General features: G+C 41.0%; 1 protein-coding gene across 2 annotated transcripts in view; it reads left to right on the top strand.

Annotated features, from left to right (window-relative positions):
- MPDZ (multiple PDZ domain crumbs cell polarity complex component) overlaps positions 1-25825 on the top strand; it is a 246070-nt gene that overhangs the window by 81660 nt on the left and 138585 nt on the right. For both annotated transcript variants that reach the window (XM_069764966.1, XM_069764959.1), the window contains exons 15-22: positions 3865-4035; positions 11967-12062; positions 12708-12896; positions 15498-15707; positions 16582-16698; positions 21687-21842; positions 22225-22551; positions 25627-25747. In XM_069764966.1, the coding sequence (XP_069621067.1) occupies positions 3865-4035; positions 11967-12062; positions 12708-12896; positions 15498-15707; positions 16582-16698; positions 21687-21842; positions 22225-22551; positions 25627-25747 (1387 nt within the window). The remainder of the gene's footprint in view (positions 1-3864; positions 4036-11966; positions 12063-12707; positions 12897-15497; positions 15708-16581; positions 16699-21686; positions 21843-22224; positions 22552-25626; positions 25748-25825) is intronic.

Raw genomic sequence — 25825 nt, 5'->3', positions numbered from 1 at the left:
GATTCCCTATAATGAGGAAGATGTAGGCACTGTGGACACTGTCTGGTCTATGACCTGGCAGTGGATGTCTTTTTATGCGTATATAAAAACACGGTCTGCCACAGTTTTGTACACCTCTGAAAAGTAGGACACCGCTGAACAGAGACCAGACTCTAGAGTAACTCTGCTGCCTCATTTTAGTGAATGGTTTCCTCGGTGGCTTCATCTGAATCATGTCACTCAGAGATTTAGATGGAAACACTGAAGTAAGTGCTTAGCGTAGAGCGCCGGATAAATATGATCCCAAACATTATGTAAAATGTTCCCAATAAGCTTGAACTCAATACACAAAAAAAGCAAGTTCCCACTCAGGCCCGTCATCTGTCATTGCAAATATAGAGGGATTCCATGTTACTGGTAGCACAAAGTCTCTGGAAAACCGCTATGGATCCTCGCCCCCCTAAAGAAATCCAGCTAATTCTGCACTCCCAAATCCAAATGCCGCCTCCACTCTGAGCCCCACAATGTGCTTAAACCACATTTCTGTAGCGATGAGAACCCACCTAATTTACAGGTGCATGCCTCCAGAAGCAAAATGTGGCATAATGTACTGGGCACTACATAGTACAGGCACTACAATAGCAGATTTGCAATTTTCACTAAGCAACATCCAATGCTGCTTGTTTATGGAAAATACCCATGGAGTCAAAATTGTCACTGCACCTGTAGATAAATTCCCAAAGTGGTATACGCTGTGTGCAGAATTAGTAGACAAGTTGTATTTTAGAGGATTATGTTTATTATTAATCATCAACTATTTTCTCAATCAACCCAAAAGACTAATAAATATCAAAGCTTAATATTTTTGGAAGTTGGAGTGTTTTTTTTTTTTAGATTTGGCTATCTTGGAAGGATATCAGTTTGTGCAGGTAACTATTACTGTGCAGAATTTTTAGGCAACTTAATAAAAACCAAATATATTCCCATCTCACTTGTTTATTTTCACCAGGTAAACCAATATAACTGCACAAAATTTAGAAATAAACATTTTTGACATGCAAAAACAAAACCCCAAAAAATGAGTGACCAATATAGCCACCTTTCTTTATGATGACACTCAGCAGCCTACCACCCATAAATTCTGTCAGTTGCTTGATCTGTTTACGATCATCATTGCGTGCAGCAGCCACCACAGCCTCCCAGACACTGTTCCGAGAGGTGGACTGTTTTCCCTCCCTGTAGATCTCATATTTTATTAAGGACCACAGGTTCTCTATGGGGTTCAGATCAGGTGAACAAAGGGGCCATGTCATTATTTTTTCTTCTTTGAGACCTTTACTGGCCAGCCACGCTGTGGAGTAGTTGGAGGCATCTGATGGAGCATTGTCCTGCATGAAAATCATGTTTTTCTTGAACGATACCGACTTCTTCCTGTAGCACTGCTTGAAGAAATTGTCTTCCAGAAACTGGCAGCAGGTCTGGGAGTTGAGCTTCACTCCATCCTCAACCCGAAAAGGTCCCACAAGTTTATCTTTGATGACACCAGCCCATACCAGTACCCCACTTCCACCTTGCTGGCGTCTGAGTTGGAGTGGACCTCTCTGCCCTTTACTGATCCAGCCTCTGGCCCATCCATCTGGCCCATCAAGAGTCACTCTCATTTCATCAGTCCATAAAACCTTTTAAAAATCAGTCTTAAGCTATTTCTTGCCCCAGTCTTGACGTTTTATCTTATGTTTCTTGTTCAGAGCTGGTCGTTTTTCAGCCTTCCTTACCTTGGCCATGTCCCTGAGTATCGCACACTTTGTGCTTTTTGTTACTCCAGTAACGTTGCAGCTCTGAAATATGGCAAAACTGGTGGCAAATGGCATCTTGGCAGCTTCACACTTGATTTTCCTCAATTCATGGGCAATTATTTTGCGCCTTTTTGCCCAACGCGCTTCTTGCGACCCTGTTGGCTATTTGCCATGAAACGCTTGATTGTTCGGTGATCACGCTTCAAATTTTTGGCAATTTCAAGACTGTTGCATCCTTCTGCAAGACATCTCACAATATTGGACTTTTCAGAGCCGTCAAATCTCTCTTCTGACCCATTTTGCCAAAGGAAAGGAAGTTGCCTAATAATTAAGCACACCTTATATAGGGTTTTGATGTCATTATACAACACCCCTCCTCATTACAGAGATGCACATCACCTGATTTACTTAATTGGTAGTTGGCTCTCAAGCCTGAACAGCTTGGAGTAGGACAACATGTATAAAAAGTGTCATGTGATCAAGATACAACTTGCCTAATAATTCGCCACATAGTGTAATTACCATAATGGAGTCACTTGAGGGGGTATATGGCTTTTATATCACTTAGGGGCTTTGCATATTGAGTCTGCAAACTATTCTAGGAAAATCTGTGCTCCAGGTGGCAAATAGAGGTCCGTCCCTCCTGAGTCTCGTATTCCAACGTTGAGCAGACATTGTGTGACAAATTTTGGTGCCATATTTACCCATATACCCTTGTGAAACTGTGAAATCTGGGGCTAAAACAAAATATTTGTTTAGGCACATCAGTGGCTTTCCAAACTTGACATGACAATTCCAGCCAATTTTGTGTTCAAATAGTCAAGCGGTGCTTCCCTTACGAGCTTTGTTGTGCGCCCACATGGTAGTTTTCCTCCACATATGGGGTATTGATATGCTCAAAAGAAATTGCACAACAGGTGTTAGAGTTCATTTTCTCCTGTTACCCTTGTGAAAATAAAAAAAATGTGGGTTTAAAGTAAAAAATTTTTTAAAATACATGTTAAATGTTCATTCATTCATTAATGTAAGACATGTGAAGGGTTAATAAACATCTTAAATGTGGTTTTGGGCACCTTGAGGGGTGTAGTTTTTAGTATAGTGTCACTTTTGACCCCTCAAAGTCACTTCAAATGTCAGGTGGTCCCTAAAGAAATAGTTTTGTGAATTATGTTGGAAAAATGAGAAGCTGCTAGTTAACTTTTAACCCTTCTAACTTCTTAACAAAAAAAATTTGTTTCAAAAATTGTGCTGAGGTAAAACTATCTTATGTGAGTGACATAACTCTGGTTTTAAGGGCGGAAAATTAAAAGCTTGAAAATTGCTCAATTTTCGAAAATGTCCAATTTTTCACAAATAAACGCAAGTCGTATCAACAAATTTTACCACTATCATGAAGTACAATATGTCACAAAAAACAGTCTCAGTTATAACCTCATAATGGGACAGTGGTCCAAATTGTAAAATTTGGCCTGGTCGTTAAGGTGAAAACAGGCTTTGGGAATGAAGGCGTTAAGGTCCATTTATACTGCATGAGTATTGTGTATTGTTAACTGCCGATCATCCGACAAATGAGCGTTTCACAACACAAAAGTTCATTGTTCTTCGCAGATCATCGTCTTGTGTAAACAGGACCTGTGCTGCCGATTACAATGGCACCCACTTCATTTTGGAAGTAAATGAACTATAACAAAAGTTGTTTGTGTTGGTGTACCTAGTTTTTAAAGCAACTTCTGACAGCCATTAGCTTTCCAAAATGTTCACCCCACACAAACAGAGACATCTGCTATGAAGCTTAAGGACCCCATTGGAATGGTATTTTACCGTACCTCTTTAATTTCCAAAGAGACAATTAAATACCATGTGTATTCTCACATTAAGGTATTTTGCGTTCATGGGTGTAGGAATCTAATTAATAATGTATATTCATGGTCTGTTCATTTATGGTCGATTATTTCCATACTGTAAAGAATAGATGATGGTAACTTCCTTCCTTTAATTAATTCTTTGTGGAAACATATTTGAAGTTGTACAGTATCTTAAAGCATAATACGTGTGTATAATCACAGTAGAATTTTACTTTTGTTTAAAGGTAAATGAAATAACTCTCCTGGGCGAAAATCATAAAGATGTGGTAAACATCTTGAAAGAACTGCCAATCTGCGTGACTATGGTATGCTGTCGCCCAGTACAACAAGATGCCAGCCCATTTAATGCTGAAGAACAATGCATTTCTGAGCAAGACATTCATCTCATAGATAAGGTATGTGTTAAAAAAAAATTCAGAAAGAATGCAAAACTCGCTATTGACCTTGGCAGTTGTGCATCTGTGCCAAATGTTTGTCATTGCTAATGGCAGTGATTTATATTACAATACAGTACCTTAGCAATCTTAATTAAATCGGAACTTTGCAATGTTATATTCACTCTGTTTGCTAAATATGAAACTAAAGCAATGCCGTAGAACACAATGAAAGATTACATTATTTTGTATTATATTATATTGCATGTCATCCGTCAGAAATGTGAAAAAGGAAAATTCTGTTGAGAAGAATAAAATAGGATTAGAAATTATTAGCGCATGAAATTGTTATATTTTCATATACAGCACTGTTGAAAACTTTTAGGCGCGTGTGAGAAACTTGCTCTAAAGTAAGAATGCTTTCAGTATTAGATGTTTTAATGTTTTTTTTTTATCAATCGAGAAAATGTAAAGTGAATGAACAAAAGATATATCTAAATCAAATCAATATTTGATGTGACCACCCTTAGCTTTGAAAACCGCATTGATTCTTCTAGGTTCACTTGCACACAGTTTTTGAAGGAACTCGGAAGGAAGGTTGTTCCAAACATCTTGGAGAACTAACTACAGATCTGTGAATGTAGACCTGCGCATACCCTTCTGTCTGAATGATGTTGAGATCAGGGCTCTGTGGGGACCATATAGGACTACTTGTTCGTCTTTATGCTGAAGATGGTTCTTAATGATATTGGCTGTATGTTTGAGGGTATTATCTTGCTGTAAAATAAAGTTGGAGCCAAAAAGGTGCCTCCCTGATGGTATTGCACGATGGATAAGTATCTGATTGATTTCTCATCTTTGAGGACACCATTAATTCTGAAGAATCTTCCAACTCCATTTCATAAAATGCAGCCCCAAACGTGCGAGGTACCTTCACCATGCTTCACTGTTGCTTGTAGACTTGTAGATTTTCATTAAACTATTGTTCTCCAGCCCTTCTTCAAGCTGCCTTCTGTTGCAGCTAAATATGTCCCATTTTATTTCATCAGTCCAGAGAATCTGCTGCTATTTTTCTATACCTCAGTATCTATTTGCATAGTTGAGCCACTTAGTCTTGTTTCCATGTCGGAGGTTTGGTTTTTGACAACAGTTCTTCTATGAAAACCACTTCTGGTCCAGATTTCTCCAAACAATAGATGGGTGTATCTGAGTTCCAATGGTTGCTACCAGTTTTGAGCTGTTGACTGTTTGACATCTGATTTCAAAGGGAAGTAAACATGATGTGTCCTTCATCTACTGCAGTTTCCTTGGTCGAAATGCAGGCAGATATTTATCCATCATGGAATACAATAAGGGAGGCATCTGAATGGATCCAAATTTATTCTGCAGCAGAACACTTTTCAATGTAAGGGCTCATACCCATCATTGTAAAAAAAAAAAAGGTCCGATATTGTTTCTGAAATGTCAGACGAATGTCATGCAAGTGGCATGCGATTTTCATGCGAGTATAATCAGATTTTTATGACCTATATATATATATAATTGTCTAGGGGGTACTTCCATCTTTCTGTCGGCAACTTCCGTAACGGAAATCCCGTGTCGCTGAATGGTCTCGCCAGCTGCCTGTTATGGCTGCCGCGACCAATCAGCGATGGACACAGTCCGATTAGTCCCTCCCCTACTCCCCTGCAGTCAGTGCCCGGCACCCCCTCTGTAATCCCCTCCAGTCACCGCTCACACAGGGTTAATGCCATCGGTAACGGGCCGCGGGTACCGCACTCCGTAACCGCTGCTATTAACCCTGTGTCCCCAACTTTTTTACTATTGATGCTGTCTATGCAACATCAATAGTAAAAAGATGTAATGTTAAAAATAATAAAAAAACAAAAAACCTGCTATTCTCACCTTCCGTCGTCCGACGATGCGCTCGCGCCGGCCTCCATCTTCCGTTCCCAGAGATGCATTGCGAAATTACCCAGAAGACTTGGCGGTCTCGCGAGACCGCTAAGTCATCTGGGTAATTTCGCAATGCATCCTGGGAACGGAAGCTGGCGGTTGCAACGCGTGCGCGTCGGGACAGCATCGCCAGAGTTTCGCTGGATCCCAGGGGGTGAGTATATAACTATTTTTTATTTTAATAATTTTTTTTAACAGGGATATGGTGCCCACACTGCTTAATACTGCGTGGGCTGTGTTAGATACTGCGTGGGCTGCGTTATATACTACATGGCTGCTATATACTGCGTGGGCTGTGTGGTATACTGCGTGGCTGATATATACTACAGGGGCAGTGTTATATACCGCGTGGCTGCTATATTCTACATGGGCAGTGTTATATACTGCGTGAGCTGTGTGATATACTGCGTGGCTGCTATTTACATGGGCAGTGTTATAAAATGCGTGGGCTGTGTGATATACTGCATGGCTGCTATATACTTCATGGGCAGTGTTATATACTGCGTGGGCTGTGTGATATACTGCTTGGCTGCTATATACTACATGGGCAGTGTTTATATACCGCGTGGCTGCTATATACTACATGGGCAGTGTTATTTACTGCGTGGGCTGTGTGATATATTGCGTGGCTGCTATATACTACATGGGCAGTGTTACATACTGCGTGGCTGCTATATACTACATGGGCAGTGTTATATACTGCGTGGGCTGTGTGATATACTGCGTGGTCTGTGTTATATACTACGTCGCCTGTGTTATATACTGCGTGGCTGCTATATACTGCTTGGGCTGTGTTATATAGTATGTGGGCTGTGTTATATACTGTTTGGGCTGTGTTATATACTGCATGGCCACTGTTATATACTGCGTGGCCTGTATTAACACATCGGGTATTCTACAATATGTATGTATGTATATAGCAGCCACATAGTATATAGCACAGGCCATGTAGTATTTGCTATATACTACATGGCTCCTATATACTACGAGGCCTGTGCTATATACTATGTGGCTGCTATATACATACATACATACATATTCTAAAATACCCGATGCGTTAGAATCGGGCCACCATCTAGTATATATATATATATATATATATATATATATTTATAGTATATATATATATATATATATATATATATATATATATATATATATATAATTTTGCCACAGAAAACTGGGAAAACTTAATGACTCGAGTATAAGCCTAGGGTGGTAAATGCAGCAGCTACCGGTAAATATCAAAAGTAAAAATAGATACCAATAAAAGTAAAATTAATTGAGACATCAGTAGGTTGAGGGTATGTGCACACGTTGCGGATTCTCTGCGGATCCGCAGCGTTTTTTGAGGTGCAGAAACGCTGAAGATCCGCAATTGATTTACAGTACAATGTAAATCAATGAGAAAAAAAAAATGTTGTGCACACTTTGCGGAAATCCGCTGCGGAAACGCTGAGGTTTAAAAGAAGTAGCATGTCACTTCTTTTTTGTGAATCTGTAGCGTTTTTGTACCCATTCCATTATAGCAATCCTCAGGGGTAAAAAACGCAGCAAATCCGCAAGAAAACCGCAGCAAAAACGCACAAAAAACACTGCGGAACCGCACAAAAAACGCGACAAATCCGCAGGTGCGTTTTCTGCCCGGAGAGGCAGAATCCGCACCAGAAATTCCTAAGCCTAATCCGCAACGTGTGCACATAGCCTAAGGGTTTTTGAATATCCATATTGAATCAGGAGCCCCATATAATGCTCCATAAAGTTTATGATAGCCCCATAAGATGCTCCATATTAAAATATGCCCCATATAATCCTGCATAAAGGTTAATAATGGCCCCATAAGATGCTCCATAGACATATTTGCCCAATATAATGCTGCACAAATGTTGATTATGGCCCCATAAGATGCTTCTTAAAGATATTTGCCCCATATAGTGCTGCACAAACGTTATGGCCCCATAAGATACTCCAAACAGACATTTGCCCCATATAGTGCTGCACAAACGTTATGGCCCCATACAGACACTTGCCCCATATAGTGCTGCACAAACGTTATTGCCCCATAAGATGCCCCATACAGACACTTGCCCCATATAGTGCTGCACAAACGTTATGGCCCCATACAGACACTTGCCCCATATAGTGCTGCACAAACGTTATTGCCCCATAAGATGATCTATACAGACACTTGCCCCATATAGTGCTGCACAAATGTTATTGCCCCATAAGATGATCTATACAGACACTTGCCCCATATAGTGCTGCACAAACGTTATGGCCCCATACAGACACTTGCCCCATATAGTGCTGCACAAACGTTATTGCCCCATAAGATGATCTATACAGACACTTGCCCCATATAGTGCTGCACAAATGTTATTGCCCCATAAGATGATCTATACAGACACTTGCCCCATATAGTGCTGCACAAACGTTGATTATGGCCCAATAGATGCTCCATACAGACCCTTGCCCCATTTGCTGTTGCTGCGATAAAAAAAAAAAAATCACATACTCACCTCTCCGTCGCTCAGGCCCCCGGCACTTTCAATACTCACCTGACTTCGTTCCGGCGCCGCCCAATCTTCACCGTCTTCACTGACGTTCAGACAGGCAGACTAACAACGTCACCGCACCCTCTGACCTGAGCGTCACTGCACACAAGACGATGAAGACGGAGTGGCGCCCGGAACGAGGAGCAGGTGAATATCGCACAGCACAGCGCTCCCCGTTATACTCATCTGCTCCTGGCGCGGTCCCTGCTTCCCGGCGCCGCAGCTTCTCCTTGTACTGAGCGGTCATCGTTACCGCTCATTACAGTAATGAATATACGGCTCCACCCCTATGGGAGGTGGAGCCGCATATTCATTACTGTAATGAGCGGTACCATGTGACAGTACAGGAAAAAGCTGCCGGCGCCGGGGAAGCCAGGGACCTGCAGGGACCGCGCCAGGAGCAGGTGAGTATTATTAGACAGCCCCTGCTCCCCCCTCCCCTGCCGACCCCTGGGTATGACTCGAGTATAAGCCGAGAGGGGGACTTTCAACCCCAAAAAATGGGCTTAAAATCTCAGCTTATACTCGAGTATATATATATATATATATATATATATATGTGTGTGTGTATATATACAGTATATATATATATATATATATATATGTATGTGTGTGTGTGTGTATATATATATATATATATATCTATATATATATATATATATATCTATATCTATATATAGATATATATATATATATATATATATCTATATATAGATATAGATATGTATATATATCTATATTTATATATATATATATATATACAGTGGGGCAAAAAAGTATTTAGTCAGTCAGCAATAGTGCAAGTTCCACCACTTAAAAAGATGAGAGGCGTCTGTAATTTACATCATAGGTAGACCTCAACTATGGGAGACAAACTGAGAAAAAAAAATCCAGAAAATCACATTGTCTGTTTTTTTAACATTTTATTTGCATATTATGGTGGAAAATAAGTATTTGGTCAGAAACAAAATTTCATCTCAATACTTTGTAATATATCCTTTGTTGGCAATGACAGAGGTCAAACGTTTTCTGTAAGTCTTCACAAGGTTGCCACACACTGTTGTTGGTATGTTGGCCCATTCCTCCATGCAGATCTCCTCTAGAGCAGTGATGTTTTTGGCTTTTCGCTTGGCAACACGGACTTTCAACTCTCTCCAAAGGTTTTCTATAGGGTTGAGATCTGGAGACTGGCTAGGCCACTCCAGGACCTTGAAATGCTTCTTACGAAGCCACTCCTTCGTTGCCCTGGCGGTGTGCTTTGGATAATTGTCATGTTGAAAGACCCAGCCACGTTTCATCTTCAATGCCCTTGCTGATGGAAGGAGGTTTGCACTCAAAATCTCACGATACATGGCCCCATTTATTCTTTCATGTCCCCGGATCAGTCGTCCTGGCCCCTTTGCAGAGAAACAGCCCCAAAGCATGATTTTTCCACCACCATGCTTTACAGTAGGTATGGTGTTTGATGGATGCAACTCAGTATTCTTTTTCCTCCAAACACGACAAGTTGTGTTTCTACCAAACAGTTCCAGTTTGGTTTCATCAGACCATAGGACATTCTCCCAAAACTCCTCTGGATCATCCAAATGCTCTCTAGCAAACTTCAGACGGGCCCGGACATGTACTGGCTTAAGCAGTGGGACACGTCTGGCACTGCAGGATCTGAGTCCATGGTGGCGTAGTGTGTTACTTATGGTAGGCCTTGTTACATTGGTCCCAGCTCTCTGCAGTTCATTCACTAGGTCCCCCCACGTGGTTCTGGGATTTTTGCTCACCGTTCTTGCCATCATTCTGACCCCACGGGGTGGGATTTTGCGTGGAGCCCCAGATCGAGGGAGATTATCAGTGGTCTTGTATGTCTTCCATTTTCTAATTATTGCTCCCACTGTTGATTTCTTCACTCCAAGCTGGTTGGCTATTGCAGATTCAGTCTTCCCAGCCTGGTGCAGGGCTACAATTTTGTTTCTGGTGTCCTTTGACAGCTCTTTGGTCTTCACCATAGTGGAGTTTGGAGTCAGACTGTTTGAGGGTGTGCACAGGTGTCTTTTTATACTGATAACAAGTTTAAACAGGTGCCATTACTACAGGTAATGAGTGGAGGAAAGAGGAGACTCTTAAAGAAGAAGTTACAGGTCTGTGAGAGCCAGAAATCTCGATTGTTTGTTTCTGACCAAATACTTATTTTCCACCATAATATGCAAATAAAATGTTAAAAAAACAGACAATGTGATTTTCTGGATTTTTTTTTCTCAGTTTGTCTCCCATAGTTGAGGTCTACCTATGATGTAAATTACAGACGCCTCTCATCTTTTTAAGTGGTGGAACTTGCACTATTGCTGACTGACTAAATACTTTTTTGCCCCACTGTATATATATAGTTGCTAAATAAAAAAAAATCAGAACAAAATGGCGTGGGATCCCCCGACACTTTATTAACCAGCAGAGAGAAAGCACAGAAAGCAGACGGGGGAGCTGATGTTTATAGCCAGGGAAGGGGGTAATACACATGGAGCTTCCCAGGCTATTAATATCATCTCACCGCTGTCTATTAATCCTTTACTGGTTATTAAAATGGGGGACTCAAAAAAATGATGTAGGGTCCTCCTATAATTAATAACCAGCAAAGGCTAGGCAGACAGCTGCGGGCTATTAATAGCCTAGGAATTGGCCCCCTCCCAGACTAAGAATATCAGCTCTCAGCAATGATGTATCCATAAGTTGTGCCATGTCTGGCACTTAACCTCCGATCTTCCCACAAGCCTTGTGGCAAGTGTGATAGTTGGGGGTGGTTGATGTCAGCTTTGTATTAGTAGCTAACATCAAGCTCAGGGATTAGTAATGGAGAGACATCTATAAGACGCCCCATTACTAACCCCATAATCATGTAGTACATAAAAAACACCCTGAATAAAGTCCTTTTTTGAAATAATAACACAGACTCCTTCATTGAATGAAAAATAAGAAAAACACTTATACTCCCCTTTACACCCACCCATTGAAGCCCTTGTACCCTGTAAAAAAAAATAATATGAATGTGGAGGACTACTTGGCAACAGGTTTAATAGTCCTCTAGTGATGAACTCCTACTGATAAAGCAGTGCATTTGTCAAAACTACAACTAGCAGCCCAGTGAGTTGCACATCTTGGAAATCAGGGTCTCTGTCTTAATGTTGTGTTGCCCTTCGAATAAGTAGTGAAACACATATTGACAGAGTCCCTTTAATTGGTGTAGAAAGGCTGAAAATATCACGTTTATTACCTTTCCCATTATAGGAGTTATATAAGACTATGTAACATAGAAGAAAAGACTTCACTTCAGGAATAAAGTTTTAACACATGTAATCTAGAAAATGTGAGAATGAGAACAGCAGGCTGCGGGAAATGTGGTAGAAAATGTGTTAGTACACTTCACTTTTTCACTCTTTCTTTTGTGCATCATAGGATGACGAGTTTTCCAATACCCAGCTTTCTACACTGTGGAAGGAACAAGATGATGAGCCTTTAATTCCTGGTCTACCATGTAGTAAAGAGTCCAAGGTAATTGTGATTTTAAAGTACCGTAAGTAAAGTCTTAAGTCAGTGTGTCCCTGAAAAAGCATACAGGTGAAACGCATTGGGCATCATCCTGATGCATTTACTCATTGAGGTTGTTGCTGTGCAACTTACTAGTATAGGGACTTCAGTTGTAATTATCTGTTCTACTACATGGAGGTATACGCTCCAGACTTATTACCTGCTCTTATATTTTGAGCTTTTATTCACTATTAGGTGATGTCACGTGTTTCTGCTTTCGCTGGTGTTCACTACCCTGCAGTACTGTATTGTGATAATAGCATTTCCTTCAGATGTTTAGTTTAATGTTGTTAATTAGGGATCTTATACGTCTGTTCAAATATATAACCATATATTTGATGAAAAAATGTGCTGGCTCATATTAGGCTGTTATATATGTAACAGATATACAAAGATTATTGAGGCAATCATCACTCACTTTCTTGCTTACTAAAAAAGAGCATTGGGTAAATAAAAAAATGAGTATTTGTATCAGTGGTATCAGGCTATTTATCTGGAAGCTCGTTAGACGCCATTATAGTGCCTGACAACACAAATTAGTGCTGGATCATGATAGGAAAGCTTGCATTGCTTCAATGTGAATCTTCAAAAAGCCTCTTGTGATTTTAGCTTCATATTGACTTTGGTGCTGCGGTTGGATCCTCGGAAACAGATGACTTGATTATGGCAGAAGATGACGAAAGTCCAAGTGTTGAAGATACACAAGGATCCCCCTTGGCAATGTGGGAGCTTGACATTCAGCACATTGAACTGGAAAAAGGAAGCCTAGGACTCGGGTTCAGTATATTAGATTATCAGGTGTGTTTTTTTATTTATTTGCTCGGACCTTGACTTTTCTGTATTAAACTGTGTATCTGTTTGCTTAGGAGGTAGTGGTTAGGTAATGGAGGCATGTAAGTGGTGAGTGTAACTAGGGCTCTCAGCTCTCCAAAGCAAGAGGCCATCATGTCAAGGACCTGCCCTGACTAGTATAGGGAGGTCCCCAATCCATTCTGTCCTTTCATTGCACAAACCACAGCAGGGAGAGCAGCAGCCTAGTGCATATGAAATGCACCCATTTGTTTGCTGAATTTTGCATCTTTTTTATCAGGCCACTTTTGCTATAATGTATGACAGAAATGGGCATAAACTCCAGTAGATATATACTCTGACACATAGCTAGCATAGAGTTGGTTGTGGCACACTGGTAGCTCATGAATGTGGCACTTTTATCAATGGGAATCTGTTACCAGGTTTTTGCTATGTAATCTAAGATCACCATTACGTAGGGACAGAGACCCTGTTTCCAGCGATGTGTCACTTGCTGGCCAGCATGCTATCCTTTTTCTAAAATCCCTGTTTTCTCTGCTGCAGATCTAGCAGTTCTCTGAATGCTGAGCTTTATATAACTCAACCCTCGCCCCTGATTGGCAGCTCTGTATACACTCCATAGGGATAAAGCAGCTAATCAGTAGCGAGGACACAACACAACTAGTCCTCTAGTTAGAATCAGCTGCTGATAAAACACTGATTTTATTGAAACTGCAGCACTAGCCTAGTAAGTGACATCACTGGACTTGACCCGCTGCTCTCAGACTACATCTGCTGACAGATTGCCTTTAACCTGGCAGTGAATGGGTCTATATACAGCAGCATGAAGGTGCAAGTACTCCGCTCTCCCATATGTTGCTAGTTGCTGGTCAAGGTTCCTGCGCAGGGGAGGTGTCCAGCAATAGTAGCAATCATCAGAAAACCGGTAACCGTCAACAGTAATCCATCAAAAGCATTTCTTTTTTCATTTCATGTGAGATATTCTCCCCACGTGTCACACTTGTAACACGACTACGCGTTTCGCATTACTCCCATCATGGTGAATGAGTAATCTGAAACGCGCAGTGTGTTACAGTGATTGCAGCTATACGCAACAACACATGTGGCCACTGTCCTAAACCAGCTGCTGTGCCATACGAATTATGCAGGGCACATGTGACATTTAACTAGGGTCCTAAAGGTTAATCCCCCAGAGATCACGTATTGATGGCCTTTAGTATTATAATTTCAGAAAATCCCTTTAACCCTTTAGCAACTGCCCGCGCTCTTTTGATAGCCGGTAATGCAGGTGCCAAGTCAGCAGGTCCTTTGATGTTGCTTCTGCAGTCAAGCTGGCTGGGGGCCATGGCTAGTCCGGATCCTGAGGAGGTTTATAACCGCCGCTTATATCTTCTATTCTTCTAGCCTACATAGTGCTCATTCAGTGATATGTAGCACATGCAAGCATTAACAATGACATTTTGATGGTATTTTCTTTGCTAATATTCACTACATAAGTTGGCATCAGTGATGAGCCCCCTGACTGACTGCAGTGGTCACATGCATTGTAGTGGTGGCCTCACCTGTCATTAAAGACTTTGTTGAAGTAGAGGACGGTGTGCAATAGCTGAGATTACTATTATTTTATAGAAGGCCATAGGCATAAAACTCTTGTAAACACCTTAAAAATAAATTAATAATGCCCAAAATCAGCTGAAAAGGTCACCTGTCATGTTACACATTCAGCCCAGTCTGGGGATAGCTCAACATTTGTAAAAAAAAAAAAAAAGTTTCAGTATAACTTGTGTTTTGTTAGCGGGCAATCCCTGATGATTGCATGAGTCCAGTGGGCGGCCCTGCTCAGTGACTGACACCTATCTCTGAATGCACCGTCCAACAGGGAAGACTCCAGTCACTGCATAGGACCGCCCACTGGACTCATACATCATCAGTGATTATCCGCCAGTAACTTGCAAAGTTTACCAAAACTTTTCCCCAAAAAAATGTATATCAGTCTGATCAGCTCTTCCTTCTCTATACCTTCCTGAAGGTCAAATACTGTTTTCCACATGACCGGTTCCCTTTCATTTTTAAATGCCATCACACAGTACATGCAGTACAATAATACAATTTCTCACTGATATAGCACAGCTTTTTACAACAATGACTGTAAGTAAAGTTATGGCTGCTGAAACACAGAGTTACATGTTCCATTCGTTAAGGACCTCTCTGACCTGGACATTTAGGCGTGGTGCTTCCATTTTCCTTCAATAAAGATCCATAAATAAGGAGCATGTTTTTGCACGTCGACGTCTTGCATTTTATAAAGAGATAAGTATTTTCTTTCAACAATTAATATCTTGTTATCTGGAGATTTCACGCTCCCTGTGGACCATTCCTAATAAACACTGTTTTGATGACTGCTTTCCTATTCTCCCCCTTGGGAACAATTGGACTTTGTTCAATTCAACCCTTTGTTCATAAAAGTAAAGCACAAACTCTCTGATTTGTATCTTTTACCCTTAATTTATGCATTTCTTTCCCGCACATAACGACGTAGCATGCATGAAAATGTAGTAAGTAATGTTTGGTACTTCGTTCTCCATGTAGGATCCCATTGACCCAGCAAGCACCGTGATAGTAATCCGATCTTTAGTGCCTGGAGGAGTTGCAGAACAAGATGGCCGCCTTTTGCCGGGTGATCGCCTAATGTTTGTCAATGACATCAACTTGGAACATGCCAGCTTAGAGGAGGCTGTTCAGGCACTTAAGGGTGCACCAGTAGGAGCTGTTAACATTGGAGTTGCCAAGCCTCTGCCAGTAAGATTATTATTGTGTTCTCTTATACCTGCCTAGTATATAAAATATATATTCTTAGGGGTCAGGACTGTGGAAACAACTGAGAGGGCTGCACTATTTGTCCAGGTCTCCCATTTACTTCTGTTGGAGTGTCAACAGGCTCGCCCGGCGGTGTTCGCAGTGATGACCACTTGGGAATATTGTAAAGAGCCACATACCCAAAGTGTAACTGAAATATAAGCCCTTGCATAGAGGTATGGCACGGCACAGCTCCGTGTATCCTACATGGTTGGCAATGCCTGAGGTGGCCCGTGTTCTGGGTCATAATTGAGCTCCCTAGAAGCCTGTATAGAAAACGTTGCCTCTACTTATTAACTAGCAGTTACGTATTTTCTATTTTCCTATTTTCCTATTTTTTATCGGTCTTTACCATGCAAAATATGGTGCAATATAGTGCCATTTAGCTGAAATCAAGACGTTTCGTTGCTTTTTGCTTACTACCTAAAAGGGGTTTTTCAGTTTCGGAAGATCCCAAACCCACCATCCCTCAACAAACTTTACTCACACTCCCTGGTCTAGTGCTGAATCCCTGCTGCTGCGCACAGTGTCTGCTATTATCTCTATTGCTGATGTCACGTTGACAGCACTGCAGCCAATCACTCGGATCAACGGGTCGGCACGAACCACCCCGAGATGCGCAATTCAGTGATTGTGTGCAGCGCTGCTGACAACGGACACTGGGAGCAGCTGTATAGACTTAGTGCTACATGCACGGAGGGTGAGAAAAGCACAGTTTGTTTATTTTCTTAAGTCTGGACCCCGAAACTGAAAAACCTGTTAAATAACTTGCTCAACTTTCCCCTTGCTGTCCCTTCCTTTCATGGTGTTTCTGCAGCTCTCACCAGAAGAAGGCTATATCTCTGCTAAGGATGACTCTGCTTTCTACACTGCACACTTATATGATGAGGATGGGTCCAATGATGCGCCCATTTTCCATGCCGAACTAGCTCTGGTTAGTGCCAGAAACTTGATTTTAACATATTTTAGAAACATTAAATGTTTTTGTTATGCTTCTATTGTTGTTTCACTGAAGTAGCCCCCCTGCTTGCACTTACTCTAATACATAACACTAAATTCTAGGCACTTCTTGAACATTAACTACATTTTTTCTTTTAATGAAAATAATAAAAAAAAAAACACCAAATAGTATCCTTAACAGGGTCATGAAGGAAACCATATAACGCTACCGAAGAAAACACCTTCACAAAACGACCAAAAAATAAAAGGCATATATAATCTTTATTGAAACAAACATAAAAAAACATGAACAATAGGGCAGTAACCACTGGTGCAGAAAAAACAGTGGGACCCACACAGGAACCAACCTCAAAAAACAGTAGTACAATAATAATGGCAGGCTTAATGTAAATCAATATAAATATAAATAAAGTGCAGATAAATAAATAAAGCCCTACATGGAAATAGGCATATATATAAATGTAGGAAAAAGCACCTAAATGTATCTATAAATAGCTCAGTAAAGTGCAAATGCAAGGTAAATCAACCTAAGAAGAAATGCAAAAATTACTGCAAAGATGTCAAATATAGGTATAGTTACCGAGACGCACCCGACGTGCGTTTCGCAATGAAATGCTTCGTCCAGGGGTGAAAATAATAGTAGAAATGTTATTGCTCGTATTTTTACTAGAATAGATTAAATACATGACATTTAAAAAGGACCTGTCACAAGATCAAAAGTGGCCAGTTTTTGCTCTTATGTTATTTACTTTTAAGATTCTGGGCTGTGTATAAACTTATGATATCTGTCTTCATATTTGGTCATCCAGAATATTAGCAGGTTTTAAAGATTATGGGGAGTTATTCACAAAAGAAAAAGTGTTAACAGCTCTATAGTTTGGAGGAAAGATATAATAAACTGCTTGATGACTTAAAAAAACTATATAACAATTGATACTTGTAGAAAAGAAAAAGGGAGACAAGCACATAATGGGTAATAATATAATTTAAAAGTGAAGTTGAGGGTGAGGGGGTTGTATGTCACAACTCCAATAAATGGCAATTGATTATTCAGCTGCTGTAGTCAATTCTGCAGATAAGAGCATCTTTTTCTGCATGTAGATTAAAGAGAAGTAGGAGATAGACGTTCTGGTAGACCACGCTGCTGTGAAAAAGGATACCTCTGCATTACTAACTACTGGGCTTGATGTCACCTGAAAATACAAAGGTGACATCAACCCCATAAATATGAACCCCACTTGCCACCACAACAGGGCAAGTGGTAAGAGCTGGGAAAGTGGCAATTCTAACAGATGCGCCTTTTCTGGGACGGCTGCGGGCTGCTATTTTTAGATTGGGGGGGGGGGGGCAAAATCTATGGCCCCTTACCAGCCTAATAATACCAGCCACCAGCTGTCTGCTTTAGCTTGGTTGGTTGTCAAAAATCGTGGGCACCCTACACCGTTTTTTTTTAAATTATTTAAATACGTTATTTTAAAAAACTGCATGGGGACCCCTCTAGTCTTGATAACCAGCCATGATAAAGATGAGAGTAAATAATTTATTCATTTATAGCGCAGGCACCGGCTGATGAATACTCCCATCAGCCACTTTTGTTCTTGCTGTTATTAGCGGCAGCAGGCATAGTTTGATGGAGGTAGTACTCGCATCAGTCGGAGGTAAACTTTTTACCGCCGGTCACATCTGCTTGCTCACGCTGCCATCTGACAGTGTGGGAAATGCAGCTCTCTGACTGGCGATAATGAACTTACCACTGATCAGAAGCAGTGGTTGCTGCACTGTCTTGCAGATGACAGATTGGCAACAATGGATGTTCGGGCCCCCCATTCATCTGAATGGGGTTCGGGTACTGTTCTGGTACCCAATCTAAACTTTTTTTTTTACTGTTTGGCCTTGACCAAACATCCAGGGGTTTGCCCATAACTAAATTTAGCAATTTTAAGTACACAGTTCATACATATAATATGATGATTACAGTATATTAAGAGGATAGAAACCTTGATGGGAGTGCTTCTTAAAACTACTACTAGTAGTGCCTAGCGGTGCTAAGTCTAAAAACACTGCATCAGCCCACTGAGCCAGGCTGTGAGTCCACCGATCTACGATTATCAGTTGTAGGATGATAAAAAAAAAATAATAATAAAAAATTATATGTATTTTGGGGGTTTAACTAGACATGTGGACCTTTAGTCAATCCAAAAATACATATCATTTTTTTATTATTATTAATTTTTGTCATCCTCTAGCTGCTACTTTTAAGTTCAAAACACACATGTAATTGCATTTTTCTAGTCTGTTCTGTCAATTTAGTTTTTGTTGCTACCAGCTTTTTTACACACCTTACTCACTCCCAGGTGGGCGTTTCTCTTAAAATTGATGCCCTTTTTGTGTATTTAAACCCCCTCTTATTGTGTTGAATTTCATATGTAGTTCAGTTTTGAGAAGGGTTTCGGCATGAACCTAAAACATGATAACAAAAGCTACTTGAAGTATTGCCACTTGTGGAAGTACTCCTTTTTCACAGCAGCACGGTCTATCAGAACGTGTAACTCCTACTTCTCTTCAATAAGCATGATACTGTTATACAAGAAATGCGTCACAGCTATGATGCGTTTTCATTAGTCTGTGCCGTTTTTGTCCCTTTGCTACTGAAATTTGGGATTGTGATTTATAGATTATCTCTTAGGCTACGTTCACATTTGCATTGTTGGGCGCAGCGTCGTCGACGCATACCGACGCATGAGTCATGCGCCCCTATCTTTAACATGGGGGGCGCATTGACATGCGCCGGTATGCGTTGTATTGCGTTTTACGATGCATGCGTCAATTTGACACACCAGACAGGGCGCGGAGAACGCTACTTGTAGCGTTTTCCCTGCGCCAAAATTCATGACCATTGGCATACACCCACGAGTACTAAGAGAACTAAGTAATGTAATAGATAAACCATTATTTCTTATTTTTAGTGACTCTATAGCGACAGGGTCTGTTCCGCAGGACTGGCGCATAGCAAATGTGGTGCCAATATTCAAAAAGGGCTCTAAAAGTGAACCTGGAAATTATAGGCCAGTAAGTCTAACCTCTATTGTTGGTAAAATATTTGAAGGGTTTCTGAGGGATGTTATTCTGGATTATCTCAATGAGAATAACTGTTTAACTCCATATCAGCATGGGTTTATGAGAAATCGCTCCTGTCAAACCAATCTAATCAGTTTTTATGAAGAGGTAAGCTACAGGCTGGACCACGGTGAGTCATTGGACGTGGTATATCTCGATTTTTCCAAAGCGTTTGATACCGTGCCGCACAAGAGGTTGGTACACAAAATGAGAATGCTTGGTCTGGGGGAAAATGTGTGTAAATGGGTTAGTAACTGGCTTAGTGATAGAAAGCAGAGGGTGGTTATAAATGGTATAGTCTCTAACTGGGTCGCTGTGACCAGTGGGGTACCGCAGGGGTCAGTATTGGGACCTGTTCTCTTCAACATATTCATTAATGATCTGGTAGAAGGTTTACACAGTAAAATATCGATATTTGCAGATGATACAAAACTATGTAAAGCAGTTAATACAAGAGAAGATAGTATTCTGCTACAGATGGATCTGGATAAGTTGGAAACTTGGGCTGAAAGGTGGCAGATGAGGTTTAACAATGATAAATGTAAGGTTATACACATGGGAAGAGGGAATCAATATCACCATTACACACTGAACGGGAAACCACTGGGTAAATCTGACAGGGAGAAGGACTTGGGGATCCTAGTTAATGATAAACTTACCTGGAGCAGCCAGTGCCAGGCAGCAGCTGCCAAGGCAAACAGGATCATGGGGTGCATTAAAAGAGGTCTGGATACACATGATGAGAGCATTATACTGCCTCTGTACAAATCCCTAGTTAGACCGCACATGGAGTACTGTGTCCAGTTTTGGGCACCGGTGCTCAGGAAGGATATAATGGAACTAGAGAGAGTACAAAGGAGGGCAACAAAATTAATAAAGGGGATGGGAGAACTACAATACCCAGATAGATTAGCGAAATTAGGATTATTTAGTCTAGAAAAAAGACGACTGAGGGGCGATCTAATAACCATGTATAAGTATATAAGGGGACAATACAAATATCTCGCTGAGGATCTGTTTATACCAAGGAAGGTGACGGGCACAAGGGGGCATTCTTTGCGTCTGGAGGAGAGAAGGTTTTTCCACCAACATAGAAGAGGATTCTTTACTGTTAGGGCAGTGAGAATCTGGAATTGCTTGCCTGAGGAGGTGGTGATGGCGAACTCAGTCGAGGGGTTCAAGAGAGGCCTGGATGTCTTCCTGGAGCAGAACAATATTGTATCATACAATTATTAGGTTCTGTAGAAGGACGTAGATCTGGGTATTTATTATGATTTATTATGATGGAATATAGGCTGAACTGGATGGACAAATGTCTTTTTTCGGCCTTACTAACTATGTTACTATGTTACTATCTAATGTCAACGCATGCGTCAAAAAACGCAGCGTTGTGTATTGCGTTGTTGGTTGCGTCGACGACGCTGTGCCCAACAGCGCAAATGTGAACGTTACCTTACTTGTCATTGTTATGTAATTGTTCTTTAGCAAAGGGGGTGTGGTCCTCTTTCCTCAATAAGATGCCTACAGGGAAGAATTGAGGACCCTGCTCCACTGGTTAATAAGGCTAAATACACATTAAAGTAACATGGACCCATATCTTGGGAATGGAAAGTTAAAGGAAAAAAAAAAAAACGCCAGATCCATGATCACAGAGACTTTTGAACCAGGCTCAAATGTCATATTTATTGTAAGTGACAGGTCTTCTTTAATAGGGTGATTGCACTGCTAGAGACAGCTCTGGTTGAATTTAAGCAACTTGTGAATTTCATACGTTTAATAGTTTTATGCTTTTTCATTAGATGTATTTTGTTCCTTTTAAGTAATTTTGAGCTTCTGACACTGCAGGTGGAAACCAATGATGCTGACCTGGCAGGAGAATGTAGTGTAGACTCTCACTTTCCTCCTGATAATGATGTCTCGCTTCAGGCTTCCATGTTAGCTCTACATGGCAGTGCCTGTAATGATGACCTTCTCGATGACTTCACTGATCGTTCCATTCAGGTAAGTGGACTTCTGCCAATTGTTTTTTTTATAGTTTACTAAATTACTCTTTGAATAAAAAATAGCAAAGAAAAACTCCTAGATCCCCAAGAGAAAGTGAATTGATAAATAGACTGAATATCTCTTTTGGGTTCCTAACAGATGGGCATCCGGTCAAATGAGACTATGTAGCAGATCTCTGTATTGCTTATCTACACCCTTCATTCTCATGGTTGACCACAATTTTGGCTAGTGATGTTCATCCTAGCGATATAACATATACTTTATACCATGTATAATGCTTTTAAATCCATGACAAAACAAAGAATAAAGTTGTCTCCACATGCACGTTTGTAAGGAAGTTTATGTATCTTTCATTGTTCACTACTATGTTTCAAAATAGAATGTCTCCAAGGAGGATGACAGCTTCCATTCAGCATCTGAAGTCCAAACTGAAAAAATTGTTTTTCCTAAGTCCATCCCATCATCTGAACTTTGGACTATGTCATCATCAGTTCTGGATTTTAGGCTGCCTGCCAAGGATTTATATAGCCTCAATCTTTGTTCAATGGAAGAGACTAAGGAAATTGGAATGACTAGTGATGGTTCTTCATCTTCTGAGGTTAAGGAGCATTTAGGAGGTGCTGACTTTGAATGCCCATCATCTGGTTCATGGGTGTCATCGAAGATCCACACAACCACTCCTGTCCTTTCTGACCCTCCTTTAAAGGTAATACTTTAAATGTGGCTAAACATTTTTTCCAGTAAGAGTAATATAGAGGCTTTTTTTTGGTATTAACTTGTTATATTGCCCCAAAAAGTAAAACATATGCACTGATACTTAGAAGGACAAAGTCTGTGGATTTACATTATATTATAACATATTTAGAAGTAGAAGACTTGTCAATACAGAAGTTTTGGAAAAGGATATAAAGTTTGGAAAAAAGTTGGGGTGGCTAAACTGCAAGACGAGACACACATGGCCCATTCATTATGAAATTAGCCAATTGAAAGAATTGTGCTCCTACATTACTGTATGGTCATCTTGGGCCATGTAAATAGTTTAATAACACATCCCTGGTACTTAACTTGTGATCTTGTTACAAACCATTTATTACCTAACCTTCACCTTTCTGTGTTGTCTATGAGAAAGGCTCCAACAGATATCTCTGCCAGTAGCTTACCACTGAGACCAAATTGAGTGGCAGTCCTAAAATTAGCCATGCCCGTCCGACATGTCTGACAATTAGTTGGCCTTCACCCCTATACACACTATAATGTCGGATGAACACATCACTATCCGTATCAGTTAACATTAGACAAATGTATATTGGTGGCCTTAAAGGAAATCTGTCACTAGGTTTTTGCTATGTAATCTGAGAGCATCATGATATAGGAACAGAGACCCCAATTCCAGCTTTGTCACCTACTGGTTTACATGCTGTCATTTTGATATCATCACTGTTTTCTTTGCTGCACATCTTGCAGTGCTCTGACTCCTGAGTCCTGTAGAACCCCGCCCACACCACTGATTGTCAACTTTCTATATGCACTGTATATTGAAAGGAAGCTGCTCATCAGTGGTGGGAGCAGGGTTGACTAGGAGGCACGAGGCATCTAGTCCTGTAGTGATAATCTCCTGCTAATAAAACATTGATTTTATTGAACCAGCAACACACAGCCCAGTTAGTGACACATTGCTGTAATTTGGCTCTCAGCTCCTACATCATGCTACTCTCAGATTATACGGGAAATCCTTTTGACGGATAATCTTTCAGTGTCCTGATTGATTTTGAAATGGTCTGCTGCTTCTTGTTTATGCATTTTCCCTTGAGACCCTGGCTGGTAAATACCATTGCTTTTTGGCTATGTTTATGATTTTCAAATGGACCTACACTTCTCTTCACTAATGTGAAACTAAAGTATTCCCTGATAGCACCTATCCAGATGTAGAAATGACTTCTCGGGTGCTTCATTGGGGAACACAGGAGCCGTGAGTTATTATACTGCCACCTGGAGGCTAAGAATGCGTCTTGGAAACATTTCCGACTCCTCCCCACCTGGTTACATATGGGCAGCCCACACTGTTATTCAGTTTTGCTTAGGGTCATACTTAAGCAAACATGGGCCTGAACAGCAGACCTGTCGTAGCCTTGATTAGGCAGAATAGTAACTACCGTATATATTTGTGTATAAGCTGAGTTTTTCAGCACATTTTTTTGTGCTTAAAACGCCCCCCTTGGCTTATACACGAGTCATTGTCCCAGAAGGATGGAGGGGGAGCGGCGGAGCAGCAGGTCACAGAGGCAGGAGCTGGCGGCTGCAGCTGTAACTGTGCCCGCTGCTAAAGGGAAATTAATATTTCCCTTACAGCGCCCACAGTTAAGCTGCAGCTGCCTTCTTCCAGCACACATCCTACTTACCTTCCCTGTGCGCCCTCGCTGCATCTCCTTCCGGTGCCAGTCTTCCGACCGAGCGATCACGTGTCCCTCGCTCATTAAGGAAATGATTATTCACCCCTGTCCACTCCTATAGGCGTGGAGTGAGCATTCATTACTTTAATGAGTAGGGACTTGTGATCGCTCGGCCGGAAGAGCTGCTGGCGCCGGAACGAGATGCAGCGAGGGCGCGCAGGGAAGGTAAGTAGGATGTATTTTTTTCATATAGGAACAATACATGCAAGGATAGGGAATAAGGAGCCATGCATATAGGAACGGGGATAGAGAGCCATGCATACAAAGACAGGGATGGGGAATCATGCATACAAGGACAGGGATGGGGAGCCATGCTTACCAGGATTGGGATGAGGGGACAATGCATACCCAGCTTATACTCGAGTCAATAAGTTTTCCCAGTTTTTCGTGGCAAAATTAGGTGCCTCAGCTTATACTCGGGTCGACTTATACTCGAGTATATACGGTAACCTTTTTCTGTAACTTTTACTCTATATAAACCTCCTCTTTATTCAATCACCTGTAAATACGGATCTTTGAAACATTTCCTTATGGGAAATTCAGTTGCCTTATGTGTCAACTTTGTGCTCTGGCAGATTTCAGACGGCCTTGAGGGCTACCTTTGTTTTCCGATCTAAACTAGGGTGCATCGGCCAGGGCACAGCTATTCCCCATTCCCCCGCAGAGTAGAAGCTTCCCGGATCATATGCCTCCAGGCATATGTTCTTCTATTCTATAGGGCCGCTACTTAGTTTTCTGTCCACATCATTCTCGATCTCTTACCTTTGCGTCTAAGGAACTCTTAGCAGAAGAGTACTAAAAGCAGCCGAGTCTTGTGTAGTACCCTGGGGGGGATTGCTGTTCTTCCTTCTGCAGTACTTGTATTAATTTTACCCTCCACCACAGAGACAGCTTTAGAACATCCCATGGTTCCTCTGTCCCCAATAAAGTGACCTAGAAATAAAGATTTTTGGTACTCACTGTAAAATCTTTCTTGTAATCTTCATTGAGGGTTACAGCACCTTCAATTGAGCGTCAGCTGCCCAGATTTAGCTTGGTGGGAAAGAGTCAGCTTTTTCTAAGATGTATTCTTAATGTCAGCCTCCAGATGGGAACCTATTAACCCTTGGCTCCTTTGTCCACCAATGAAGGCTACGAGAAAGAGACTTTACCAAAGAACTTTCTTTTAAGTAATAAAAATAGCAAAATGACAGTGTTTCGCTCATGATAGAATCTTCTCTCTTTATGACCCTAGATGTTACCTTGTAGATTTTCATATCGGAAAATAATTTTTTTTGACTTTAAATAATTTATTGTCCTGTATAACACAAAGTAGTGTCTTTCCACAATAGGCCGAAGGATATTCTTCTAGAAGACAATGCAATGAAGCAAGCGAGGATTGTAACACTGAGATTTTAATTAAAAACACATTTGAAAGAACAATTACTGTAACCAGAGGAAACTGCAGCCTTGGTGAGTTTACGTAAAAAAAAAAAATGTTTTGTTAGTTTTTGATTTCTGCTTTATTCCTTCATGATCATATTTGAGGGT

Source organism: Ranitomeya imitator, chromosome 1 (genome assembly GCF_032444005.1).
Source record: "Ranitomeya imitator isolate aRanImi1 chromosome 1, aRanImi1.pri, whole genome shotgun sequence".
Classification (NCBI taxonomy): Eukaryota; Metazoa; Chordata; class Amphibia; order Anura; family Dendrobatidae; genus Ranitomeya; species Ranitomeya imitator.
This window is presented reverse-complemented; position numbering and strand designations above follow the sequence as displayed.